The sequence below is a fragment of the Mustela lutreola genome, chromosome 13 (genome assembly GCF_030435805.1).
Source record: "Mustela lutreola isolate mMusLut2 chromosome 13, mMusLut2.pri, whole genome shotgun sequence".
Lineage (NCBI taxonomy): Eukaryota > Metazoa > Chordata > Mammalia > Carnivora > Mustelidae > Mustela > Mustela lutreola.
Window position 1 is genome coordinate 9,996,037 of NC_081302.1, and position 13,964 is coordinate 10,010,000.

Consider the following 13,964-nt stretch of genomic DNA (forward strand, 5'->3'; position numbering starts at 1 on the left):
TTTGCTTTCATAATAACCACTGTTGGGTAAAGTGTATTACAACCACAGATCCAAGTCTCAGGGTCTAAGAGTTTACCTCTTCACGTGAAGAGGTAAATGACGAGGTGGCGTGGGGCAGTTTGGTGGGAGGAAGACATACTGTAGAAAGTTACAATGAATCTTACAACTGACTATTGGCCAAGATGTCTAAATATGCGGTTAAGATGTGGGGGAGAAAGTTTATACCAGAGAGGGAAATTGCGGAGGGGAAATACAGATGGGAAATTGCGGAGGTAAAAGAGACTAGGAGCTCACCAAAGCAAAAAGGATTTCAGTACAGAGCCTGTTGTCAAAGGTGACCCCAAGCTATGAGTTGTGATTCAATTAGAGAGGCCACCATGCTGTTTGAAATTCGGTTGTGGCTGCTGAGATTCCACTCCTAAGACTTATACCCACGTGTGTCCTGCACCGCTCAGCAGCCTTCTTTTCAACACTCTGCTTCATTGTCCCAACAGCCGAGAGGTGTGAATGTGGACCACAGATGAGTCTGTTTTCTTCTGCGTTTGTCTTGAATGTGGTGAATGCCTGCTTTTGACTCAGATGCAAAACTTGTTAAACATGTGTGTTTGTGGTTTGTCTTGGAATATTTCAGAAAGTGCCACTATAATTTTTGGTGAGGAAAATTTTTGTGCCACTTAATTTCATTTAGACTATGTGATTTTTCTTTTTAAAACTTAATATACTTGTAATATCTCATTCTGCAAATGAAAATATCCCCCCCCACAGGATGCATGTGTGTATAGACATCTTATGAAACTGCAGGAAGTAAAAAAGAAATAAGATTTTTTTTTCTTGCAACAGAAAATTCATAAATATTAATGTAATGGTACTATCAAGTTATCGGCTGTGTAGCAGATACTTTCTATAAACAAATGATGTCTTGGGATCCAGGCTTTTAGCCTTCAAAGTCTTTAGAAATGAATAAAATGTCAAATTCAAATGTAGACTACTGTAAATATAGTCCAGAAATGCATTTTTAGGTCTTTCCTTTGGCCTAAACTTGTTTAAACTCCAAACTGCTCATCATAAGCCAAAGGAGAACTTTTGAGAAATCTCACAACGGTTCCATTTTCCCCTGTGTCAAGAGAGGAAATTCAGCTCCATTCAGAATACTTAATAAAGACAAATCGTATGCAAGGCTCTGAGCTAGGTAGGCAGCACAGGATAGAGCTATAGAATAAGGAAGACTGTCAAGTTAAAAAAATGGTTCTCAACCAGAGGCAGTTTTGCCCCCCGGGGATACGGGGCAATGTCTACAAGCATTTCAGGTTTTCCTACCTTGGGTGTTGGGAGTACTGTTGGAATCTAGTAAGCAGGGGTCAGGGATGCTACAGTGCACAGAACAGCCCCCCACAGCAAAGCTTTATTTCATCCCAAATTTCCCCTAGTAACAAAGTTGAGGAACCCTGACTTAGAGTGTCAATGAAGCCAGTTTTAGTTTGTTATTTAAATCTTCAGGATTTAAATAACAGTGAATTCTACATAAATCCAAACAGACTGGACAGCTTACCTTTGAGTGAATTTCCCCCCTTAAATTATGGAAAGCTCTTCTTTTCCTATTAGTTTTGTGGTTTCATCAGAATATTGCTCTATGAGCAGTTCTAGAGTTTAAAAATAAAGTTTCATTCGGGGGGGTCAGTTATATTAATGCAGACACGACAAAGCAAATGAATACCAAAGAAGCACCATCCATCCCATCTTGAACAAGTTGTATTTCTAGTAATGGAAGCATGCAAAGATCAAGCTCTTGATGAGTGTTCTTTTATTTGACCCCCTATCAGGACTGAATATTTGGTCATTACAATAGTAGTTGTTGAAATAGGCATCTGTTTGGAGTCTAGGATGAGGATTATATCCTTCCACAGTAAAACCAACTGGTTTAGAGGAGATTATTGATTGCCTTTTATCTCACAGACATTCATGTGTAGTGGTAGAGAAACATGTTACTTACTTTTCCCTTCCAGCTGAGGGGGATGTTCAACCTGGAATGTAGCAGAGGCAAAATCAATCCGCTGAACTCCCAAAAGAGTGAGATCCAATCAAAGTCAGCCAGAGGAACAGAAAGAGCAACTTTGAAAAGTTGGAAGGAAACTGATGTTCTTGAATGATAAGAATTTTGTCACTGTGCCACCCATAAATGAGAATCTGTGCCCTGGTGGGCAGTGAAGCCAGGCAATGACTTCAGTTTCATAGATGGTACAGCAGGTTGAAAAGGTTGAAGGACCAGATAAGAAGACAAGCATCTATAGCAGGATGACCTAGGGAGAAGGAGGGATGATGCACTCTGGAAATATAGGGACTCTTTCCGGACTCCTGCTTTGCAAAGCTAAGAGCAGATTCTGGAGGGACTGAGCCAGAGCCAACATCCAATGGGATGGGTTGCCTGACCTGGAATGGGGCTGCCTCAAGACGATGTGTGTTCCACATCACTGGAGGGATTAAAGTTCAGGAGCACTGCCCCCTAGGATCCTAATATTGAAAGAACAGGTAGAATGAATGGTCCTAAAAGGAACCTTTGTGGTTCTACTGGGAATTCTGAGCATGGAGGTAAAAGTTATTGTTCATACTAGGGCCTGATATACTTACTTATTCATCTCTCTCAAGGCTATATCACCAACTCTAATTGCCCCCATTTTTTCACAATGGATTGGGTATCACCATCATTAGAATAGCACCATAGGTATTTTGTGTTTGAAGGAGTCTGATGGTGGGACCTCAGGTTAGTAGTTATTATTAGTTCTCACTACAATCCTGTGGCCCTGTTTCTGAAAGTTGAATGACTCAATGGTGTTGTGTAACCTAAGAATAGAAGAAACAATAGGGAATAGTCCTAGGACACACTACATCATTGTTTTTATGGAAAAAGAACAGATGATAGCCAAGCAATAAATGCAATACTAAAGATAGTCAAAACAATGGAAATATAATTTTGTTCAGTGCTATAAAAAAAGTGTGCTGCTATGTCTCAGTACATGAAGCCTGTGGAAAGTTCCAGGGTGTTTATTTTCTAGATGTAGGCTAATGGGTCTTCTTACCCACTGAATTCAAACCATTGATGGACAAGGTCAAGAAGGATGAATGAAATTAGGAGAATTGATGAGCTGAGGGTCGTTGTGATTTTGTTTCCTCTACAACTTGAACTTGGGCTTTAAGCATTTGGTGTCCAAGAATTTTGTGGTACAATTCCAGTAGCTTTGCAGAGATATTTTTGGAGCACGCCACATTGTTCTGCAGGAAGAGAATGCATTCTGCCCCCACTTGCTCTTATAGAATCATTATTCATTTAACAAAATGTGGTGGTCTTTTCAACTAGCAAGTTTTGTTCTATAATTAAAATGAACTAAGTGTTCTGGGGTGTATCTAGAAAAATATTTTGTATATATCATACATAACATTTTCTAGAAATCTCCCAAAGTGGATCCAACAATAGATGAAGGCTTTTCCAGTTTGTATTTTGTGTGGGCTTTGAAGTCTATATATGTGTATGCGTTTTAAGGGAATGTCAAAAGTCAGCAAAACATAACGTCAGTTATAAAATTATTCCCTTCACTTCCAAGTTATCTGTGCAATATTCACAGTGAGGAAGAATTGATTAAAAAAGCATATATTTGAGGGGCACCTGGGTGGCTCAGTGGGTTAAGGCTCTGCCTTTAGCTCAGGTCATGATCCCAGGGTCCTGAGATCGAGCCCTGCATCGGGTTCTCTGCTCCGCAGGGAACCTGCTTCCCCCTCTCTCTGCCTGCCTCCCTGCCTACTTGTGATCTGTCTGTCAAATAAATAAATAAGATCTTAAAAAAAAAAAAAAGAGCAGATATTTGAGAAAAACCTCCATATGTCATAGTACCATGATAATTGTTTAGTTTATCAACAATTCTTGAGTGTTGTCAATGCCAGGTACAGACATGAAAGATAATGTTTTAACTTTGAGTGCTCACCAAGTTAGTCATCTAATTCGCGCTAGTGAGGCAGATAAACAAGATAGGATGACACAGGACACAGGACAAGTGAGGCGACAGGTGGGCGTGAAGCTCTCTGGGAGGGCTGAGAATGGAGTATAGCTCGAGGGCACTGCATGGGACTCAACTAAGTGGGAGGGGGTGGGGGAATTGTCAGAGAGCCTCGTGTGCAAAGCAGCATGAGCAGCCCTAGTTTTCTTCTTCAGTTCGTCCACTTACCGAAGAAAGTAAGATGATCATAAACTTGATTTTTGTCAGTTTGAATGGTGGCAAACCACTGGGATATCATTCCAAAAGGGATTTTCTTTTCATACACTTTGCAAAGTCGGGAGCAGAGAAGGGATGAGGAAGGTCTTACCCAACTGCCTTCCCTCCTGCAACTCTCAGTAGCTTCTTCACAAGCTTGGACCCAGGGTAGCTCACAGGTGGGGGAAGCTCTTCCTTCAGTAGTCAGCATCGCTCTGGGAGTTGTTTGATTACATTTTCACAAATGTCTCATCTCTTTGTATCAACAAACCCTGCTCTTAGAGTCGCATGGTGGGTTTCCACTTCTTTCCCTTTTTGTGTGTGCCAAAATAGGAAAATTGATGGAAGCTCTTCAAGATTGGAACATATATATATATATTTTTTTTACTTACTTACTTACTTACTTCCAAATAGCATCTTCCCTGTAGTTTTAATAAAGGAGGACCAGAACAGATATGGAAAGGCTAATTCAGTGTTCCTCTCAAAATTAACCTTACATTGACAGTGCTCATATTTAACCTGTAAATGCTCAGTTGGTAAAAGTATTAAACTTTAATAGTTGTTCATAATGGATTTCTGTAAACACATTTCTTTTTTGGTTCAAATAACTAGAAGAAAATAAGGGACATAAATGGCTTGTTTTATGTGAAAATTGTTTTTCATATGCAGTCCACAAAAGCAAAATGTTGGACATTTTAGTACATAGGAATCGTTAATGAAAAGAGTGATTTCTGCTTTCCGTTGGCATTTTATTTTTTTGTTCATGCTGCTCTTCTCTGACTTTTTCCTTAAAAACCATCTTCTTGTGTGAGTTTCTCAGTTTGCCATATCCTTAGCCACCATAGTCCCTCAGGAAGAAAAATAAATGGACTTCATTCAAACTAAGGATAATAGGAGAAAATATGCTCTCATGAAAGTCCTAGTCTCAAGCAAGAGAAAAGTAGGATGATAAAGAAAAAAAAAAGAGTTTAAGATTTGGAACCTGATGGTGTGGGTTCAGTTTCTCATTCTAGCACTTTCTACCCCAGGCAAATTCATTAACTAGTGACCTTCACTTTGCTTTTCTGTAAAAGGATGTGATGGATAATACCTGTTGTTTTACATACCTACCCATCTACCTGCCTCATTAGAGGTTCCCTTAGCATTGAAATATGTAAAAGAACCTTAAAACCAAATATGATTTACAAATACTAGTTGTTATGGCAACAACTTCTCAGTGTACAAAATATGATTCTGTGAAGCTATGTTTCCTATACAGTACTTAGCATAATAGGCATTCACTAAATGAGAATATGCTTTCCTTCTTCCTCAGCTTTTCTTTCAAGGCTGCTTCTGTCCCATATGTCCCCAGTTACCACTAGGATTTTCTCCTCTTCTGCACGCTTTGGTTCATTGATGCTTAATTATTCTTCCTTCATGTACAGGCTTAGAGAGGCAGCTGGTCCCCAGCCAACATCAGTAACCCCCTTCTTAGTTTGGACATCTGATTATATGCAAATTCTTGTTTTAAATTTCTGTGTGATTAGAACATACGTGGGTAGATACTAGTTTTATATCCTGTAATAACTTGTTTATAGCTGTGGAATCTATTGGGGTGCAAATATTTATAGTTTTGTGAATAACAACGTGTATCGTATTCGTTTTACAAACAACTTTAATTCAGCACTCTACTTTTTATTGATGGGTTTTTTCACAAAATAACATTAAGCAATTATTTACAATTTTGTAAAATAACAGTACTTAAAATGTATTTAGTACTCACTGTGTGTCAAGGCTTCAGAGAAATAAAATTATTTAGTCTTCACTACCCTGTGAGATATTATTTACCCATGTTACAGATAGGGGAAAACAAACCATAGAAAGGGGATCAGGAGGCAGGATGTCATCACAGACATGCAGGGCCTCTTTCCAGAATGCCTGGGTTAATTCTACTTCCCCTATTATTATCTGCGCATTCATAGATAAATTAGTTATTCTTAATGTGCTTTAGTTTTCTCATCTATAAAGTGAGGAAATCATAACATATCCCTCATAATGTTATGAGAATTGAACACTGTCTTTCCCCCAAATGGCATTTTAGGTTCTCTGAACTATTTCAAAAGTCTGTCTGATTTATTTTGTTTTTCTTTCTCTCCATCATTAGCAGTAGCATTTCCAATGATATAGTTCTCCCAGACAAAGTGCTATTTGGTGATTTGCTGCCTTACGTTTCAGCATTCAGTGAACACCATGGAATCCCAGACAGGCTCCATCATATTAATTTTTAGAGCCTAAGGAACTTTAGTGTCCCTCTGAGAAAGTGACTTCAAACGAAATCCAGTTTTCAAATTTATTTCATTTTGGCTAAAACTATAACAAGCACTTTCAGCACACTCAAAGTGTTAAGTCCCAAGTGGCAAGCTTATACTGTACACGTTATTTTTTTTATTATAGCTTTACTTGGTTTGAATGTTCGTTTCCTTTTCCAAGCTCTTAGATGCATTGAACAGCTAAAGATAGAACATAAAGTTCTTTTATTGCTCGTGAAATTGCCCTGGCTTGAAGTCAGAAACAACTTTATCAAAATTCTAAGAATAAGCTCAATCAAATGTTGCATGTGATTTCAGTCCCTTTAAAAGAGTCTTTGTCATTGAGAAAATGAGCCTGGATAAATATTGATTGTTTTTCTGAACCACGTCGCCCCATTTCCAGAGCCCGCGGTAACTCAGTCTGCTCTCGTGTGTCCTAACAGGCACCAGCATATTCACGGTCTATGAGGCTGCGTCCCAGGAAGGCTGGGTGTTCCTCATGTACAGAGCCATTGACAGCTTCCCGCGATGGCGGTCCTACTTCTACTTCATCACGCTCATCTTCTTCCTGGCCTGGCTTGTGAAGGTACCACCAAAACTCGTCCTAATAAAATCTGTGTTTTGCAGCCGTTTCTGCAGATCTCTTGTTTGTTTTCTGTTACCCTCCGCTTCCTCATCCCCAGTCTTTAGTAAACGTGGTTTGGGATCTTTCTTTCAGAATGTTTTCATCGCTGTCATCATCGAAACATTTGCAGAGATCAGGGTACAGTTTCAACAGATGTGGGGATCGAGGAGCAGTACGACGTCAACGGCCACCACCCAGGTACCGACCGTTTTGGGGGGCTGATGTCCTTTCCCACTAGAACATGGACATATCCGGTCTCACCCTCAGTGGGACTTGAGAGAACTCAGGAAAGCTCTCTGAGCACGACCTTCTAGGTCACACCCAACGGAGGGAGCTCTTCAGAAATGCTGGGGCAAGGGCGAAAGCCCAGACCAACCAGATCAGCTTTTCTGGGTGATAGGGGGGATTTGATATAAAACCAAGATTGTCCCCACATTTACTATATACTTTTGATTTGATTTGGCCATTTTAAGTCTTCAGATGGCTTGCAGATGAAAATGGAAACTGTAGAATTTCCCATTTTTATAAGTATTTATTCATGTAATTGAAAACCAATATAATGGCTTGTATATGTAGGATTAGAATTATTTGGGGAATGGAAAGTTTATTTCATTCAGAACGAACCAGTCCCAACATGGCAAATTATGAAGAAGATCCCATAATGCCTACTTGTGATTTTTTAGGAATCACTACATATTCAGTAGGACGCTTCTATGCTCCCAAGAAACTGGGAGTGTCCTAGAATTTAATTATAGGTAACAGGGCAATTATTACATAGAAGGACAGTCGAGATCCAATGTCTTTGTTTTTAATTTTGGTTTGGTTTTGTGTGCATTTTGAGGGGAGGGTTCTGTTTTTGTGTTTAGAAAGAGGAAGGGAAGGTTTATATATCTTAGTCTAGTTTGAATCTTTATAAAAGAGAGAGAAAAAAATGCCTGAATCAAGAATGGAATGATTTTAATTCTTGTGGCTATTATTTTAATATTCGTTTTTAAGAGAAATTTTATATAACTTTGTAAATAGTTTAATAGAACTTTTAAATAGTGGCCTGTGGACAAAGGTATTTGTGAAAGATCCAAGGTAAAAATTTTACTTCGAAAACCTTTAAATTGAACTTTTATTAACTATATGCTAAAAATGCTGTTAACCTTGCTGATATTTGAAAAAGCTCTATGCAGCATCTTTATGGTGTTGTGAAAGTTTAAATCGTCTGGCGAACTCATAATGAATGAAATAGCATTAATATTATTCAGTTTTGGCAAGCAACTATTCAAAATTTCATGATAATTTTTTTAAAATTATGTAAGTTATGCCACAGATGACATTTGTAAAAAAAAAAAAAAAAAAAATCTAGTTTTTATTTCTTCTGTCATCCCCTCCAGTGAAGTGTGAGAAATCATAAAGTTCCAGGTCCATTCTGGCATGTCCTTTAAGTCAGGTGACAACCTCTGGAAGGTGTGTTTTCTGCTATAGACATTGAGAATCGAATGGAACGTAGATCTATGAACTCGGCACAGAATTTACATTCCGTGTTCCTGAGAAATGACCTAAAATATCCTTAAAACCACATCATGCTTATTAAGTAACTATTATTTATAAAGCCACAGCTGGAAAAGTAGTGCTTGGAAGCTCCACCAGATCAGCCCGCAGTTCTAACAGAAAGTGAAATGTGAAGGGGACATTCAGCAAACGTGCAAAATGGTTTTGATGCAAAATTATACTTAATCAGGAGGAATAAGTAGGTAATTCAGAGGTAATGCGTCTAGGTATTCAGCAGAGGTAATCACACCGAGATCGTGAAACACCTTCATTAAGAAAAATGCTGTGGCTGAGGACCCGGTTGCTAGGCAACCGGAGCTCCCGCCGCAGCCCCGGTGGGCCCGCTCTCCCGCTGCCTGGCAACAGGCCCCGCCCAGCGCCTCGCCAGCCACTCGGCCAGTGGCCCAGGGGCTTTTGTGTCTGAGGAAAGGAGCTGGAGCATCATTTCCTGAGATGCTGTTACACCTGTGACATCTGACAGACCCTGGGCGCCAGAGCCTCTCCTTGAATAGTTTAAAACACCAAGGCAGTAGTTTCTAATTGTAGTAAAACAAGTAGGCCTCGAGGAAATAAAACAAAGATGGTGATCGTATTGCAGAGCACACAGCTTTTCAGAAACGGCCACGCTTCTCGCCAGTCTTCAGCATGGGGAGCGTTTGCAGCTGTGCTGTGTTAAGTCAGTCTCACCGAAGAGCCAAGGGGGTCCCCAGGCTTCGTGGACTTGTTGGTGTCTTGGCATCCATTGACTTTTCCAAGAGGGCTGTGTGCTTAGAGAGAAAATTACACATATTAACAGAATAAGGGACGGGCTTTCTGATGTCTCGGGAAGTTTAAGAGGAATTGGCTCTCATAGGGACTGTTCGGAGGCAGAAGAGAACCAGTGCTGAGAACTGGGCATTTTTTTGTTATTATTATGTTTTTTAATAACAAAGCAACCTGCCTTCGACCCACAGCATCCAAACACATTGCAGAAAAAAAAATTAATGCCAAAGGACCAGTGGGAACCGTAATACAACATGTAACAGGAAAACAAAGAGAAAATGAAGTGGAAAATTTCAGAGTAGTAATCATTCGTTTGCCTGAGCTCTGATGGGGACGGTGGCTTTCGTACCTGCATAATTATTAGCCATGGGTCACTGTTGCACATGCTCAGTTAGCTGTTGGGTTCAAGGCCAAGAGACTCATTCTTCTGTGATTCGTCAGTCCACAGTAGGACTACCCGTGCCACACGTGCACAGGGATATCGCCCCCGAGCTGGATGTTGGGAGGCACAGACATGCTAGTAGAAAACGTCCTGGACTTGGCATCGCTTTAGCCCAAACCTTTATTCTCACTCCTCAGATGCTTCCCTGCAGACTTCTGTCACCAGTCATGTGGCCTTCCCATCTACATTCATCCATGGTGGGGATGAGCTAATTTCACCTGCCTGGAGAAGGACTAAAAGAACTGTTCGACTTTAGGGCTAGAAAGTCTACATTTCTGTTGTGTGTGCTGATAAGAGACTTAAGGCAGGCTCTGGAAATCAATATGTATTGAACTGCATATTAATAATACTAATTATGGTCCACTAGGGTCAGGTTGAGGGATATAGAGGGAACAATTGGCTGCTCAGGACCTGAACCCCAAGGATTCCTGGCTTTGAATCACATTTCTACCTCACATTACTGTTACACTAACCAATCTAAATGTTCGCCTATAATTCAGGGTACTGAGGAGAAATTGGACATCGAACATGTCTGCATTGCCTTCACTTCGTTTTATACAAAGAAGTGACCTTGAGAGAACACTTTTTCCTAACAATTAAATTGACTCATTTGATTTTGGGTCAACTGGAAAAAAATAATTTAACAGAGAAAATGAGTCTGCTACTGATCAAAGCAAATATATGCCCCAGGGATCCTTTGTGCCATGATAAGAGAGTAGAAGATGCATGTACAGAAGATTTTTAGCTAGTGACTGACAGGATTGCTTTTGTCTTTACTGCTTAAAAGGAGACACCCAGAATTCTCACAGGAACTTTAAAAGGTTTGCATTTCAACCGATGTATGAATTCTCAGATTGAGCCTATTCATGGAGAGGTGCTGGACCCTACCACTAAGAGCGCCTTTCAAAATTCAATCTAAAGGGAAACAGAATCCTGTACCTAGCACCTGAGAAAAACAATTTGTAATTGGTGTCTTGGGTCAAAGAATCTTTGAGCAAATATGCATCTCCATTTTGTCATTTAAAAATATTTAGTTGGTATATATGGACAGACCGTGGCTACACTTGCGGTAAGCACAGCATAATGTAAAAATAAATCAGGATAATTCTTCATGGAATAATTAAATAGGGCATATGTGTAACAGTATTTTGTAGCATGTCCTATAGTAGGTGCTCTCTGTATATGTTGGAAAGTGTGAAATAAGTGGCACACTTGGCAAAGAGCCCCCAGTGCAGTCTTTGAAAAGTATTGATTCTAGGACACATGTTCACATCTGATACACCATTTTTCTGAATGGTTCTTTGTAGGTTGGCATTGTTAGGAATTCTCAGCTTAACCATTAAAAAAATGTTTTCTAATAAAAAAAACATATTAAGGTCTATGAATTTTGGCAGTTTTCCTTCACCATCTCACTTATTTCATAGAGGGCAAGTGTTCTTTCTGCAAATGATCTATTCCCTCTACTCCCAGGGATCTTAGGCATGGGATCTTTGCCTAAGATCTCATATTTCCATCAATAATTATCCTTTTGAACACAGACTTATGTGAGGGCTTGAATAAGTATGGCAAAGAAAATATTTACTTATGTGTGTGAAACTGTGGTCTTGGACAGGAATAAACCTAGCTTATCGTTAGTGCCTTGGAAAAATAAATATCCTTAATTCCACCTTATCTCACTACCAACCACACCCCTCCCCCTCCACACACAAAAGGAATTGGAAAGAAAATATACTAGCGGGAAAAATACGTATAAGTGGGAACTATCTTCCAGCTGGATGTAATATTGATAGGCGACTAATTTTGGAGGAAGTAGAGTATGCAGTAAGATGGGCATCCAACAATCCAGCTATCCAATCCAGTGACTATCAGATTTTGGTGTCCTGTATCATTCTGAATTTCACCACTTATGTATTTTAAGACACAAGAAACTACTTTTGCCTTCATAAATATGTACATAAAATTTTTGCTGAACAGATTAATTTGGCCCTGTTAAAATAATTTCACAGCATCTACCAAGTGATATGTCAGTCTTTCACCATTAAAATAACCAGTCTCCTCCCCTGTGCCACATGCACACTTCTGCTATTTCTCCCGAGAATATTTTTCTGTTGGCTCAGTGAGGAATGTCCACTAAATAGAGATAAAAATTCACCACTCCCAGTCAAAAACACACCAGACATAAAGCTTTGGAATTCTAATTTGTATTTCCCTCCCTAGGTCTCTAATATGTAATAATCAATCACCAATATCATGGAGATAAAATATCTCCTTTCAAGTCTCATTGAGAAGACTATTTGGGCAATTATACGCAAAGCACGTGTGAAGCAGAAAGGACCTGATGCATGGGAAATAATAAATGCAGGCTAGCGATGGCCATTGTTCTTGTTATGATTATTATTCACTTAAGTTTTCGGTGTTCCAATGAACATAATTGGAGTGACTCATGTTCTAAATATAAATCCATAAAAAGACAAATCTTTGATAACATGAGAACTGTAGAAGCTGGAGACATAAAGTAGGAGTTCGCAATGTTCTGTATTAAGTGCCTCTGACTCATCTCCCTCTTTGTCTTGAAGATGTTTCATGAAGACGCTGCTGGTGGCTGGCAGCTGGTAGCTGTGGATGTCAACAAGCCCCAGGGACGCGCCCCAGCCTGTCTCCAGGTGCTGTACATACCGTTTTTAAAACTCACCCAGCAAAATGGTCTGTGATTTTTATTTTGTACAAGGAGTCCAAGTCCTCTGCTCTCCAAACTGTAGATCTGCCTGAGTTTAGGGTCCTGGAGTGAGGGACAGTAGTTGACTCCATTCTGCATTCTCAGGACTTACCATATATATATATATATGTATATATTATATATATATACATTAAAAATAATATATGTGTATATATATACATATATATATTTTTTTGATATGCAGTAAGGATTTGGTCAATTTCAAGTGAATGAAGGCACACAAGTAATAATAGCGTGCCAACAGTATCAAATCAGAGAAGAATTTTGTTGTCATATTGGATGTTATGAAAGAATTCTTCTACAAAGGCCTGAATTACTTAAGGGAGGGAAGGCACAATCACAATTCACTTGAATACCTTACCAAGTACTTGGGAAGGAATATCTTTAAGAGGTAGTCTGTTTGGCATCTGCAAGCTATCTGAGCAATGTGACATAGCAGAGCTGCTTCCTTAACAGGTGTACATGCGGCCAACACAAGGCTCTCGCATTGCACATGGGTTCCAAGGTTCCGGGAAGTGATCAGTGGATGTCCCATTGGGTTTCAGGCCTGTGCGCTCTTTGGGCTGCCCTGGGCTCTACTTAAAGCCCAATAAACTCCTCCTTTGCGTTGGTGGACTGCCTGGCACCTTCTCTTGCTTTGTTCTCCCACCCTGCCCCTAAATATCAATAATCCTCATTCAAAACCATGTCACCTTTCCAAAAGCAGCATCCCTACCACCCCCACAGCATTTTCACTCTGTCCATTTCGCTACTCTTTAAGGGTGAAAGGTCAAGCCACGCCATTGTAGGGACTGAGAACTGACTCTTCCTCCTGGAGGATTTTATTTTCTTCACTCTGGTTTTCAGTTACAAATCCTCTTCTCACAAGGGGCTGATTTTATAGTTCTTTAAGCCCCTCCCCCAAATTCGGAAAGGCTTTGTTACATGCTTCAGGGTAGGAACACACCTTTTTTCTTTCTCTGGGGTCATACTCTAGGTGGGGGCTCATTGTGCATTTCAAGGATTAATGCATGAGAAGCAAAATATTGTACTCTGAACCATTACTGGGGGCTACATTTAGACAGCCTTTTAATCATGGGGTGGTGAGTTTCCATCAGTTTAAAGAAAGGAGAGGGAAGAGGAAGAGTTTACAAGGAATGTTGATGATATCTAATATTATCATGTGGCTCTCTGCCTGTTGCATACTGAATGGTGACAGTGCTAATAGTCAACTTCTACAACTCCCTCTAGCATTGTCATTGCTACTGACAGTAAGAACAATGACAGCAATTGTAGCTTCTTGCCTAGATGCACCTTCACTTACTCAGTAATCCACCAGATGAAATTTGTC

General features: G+C 39.8%; 1 protein-coding gene across 1 annotated transcript in view; it reads left to right on the top strand.

Annotated features, from left to right (window-relative positions):
* The window catches only part of NALCN (sodium leak channel, non-selective), a 309,369-nt gene that overhangs the window by 101,414 nt on the left and 193,991 nt on the right, over positions 1 to 13,964 (top strand). The window contains exons 8-10 of the mRNA XM_059144294.1: positions 6,973 to 7,115; positions 7,248 to 7,352; positions 12,474 to 12,560. Coding sequence (XP_059000277.1) covers positions 6,973 to 7,115; positions 7,248 to 7,352; positions 12,474 to 12,560 — 335 coding nt within the window. The remainder of the gene's footprint in view (positions 1 to 6,972; positions 7,116 to 7,247; positions 7,353 to 12,473; positions 12,561 to 13,964) is intronic.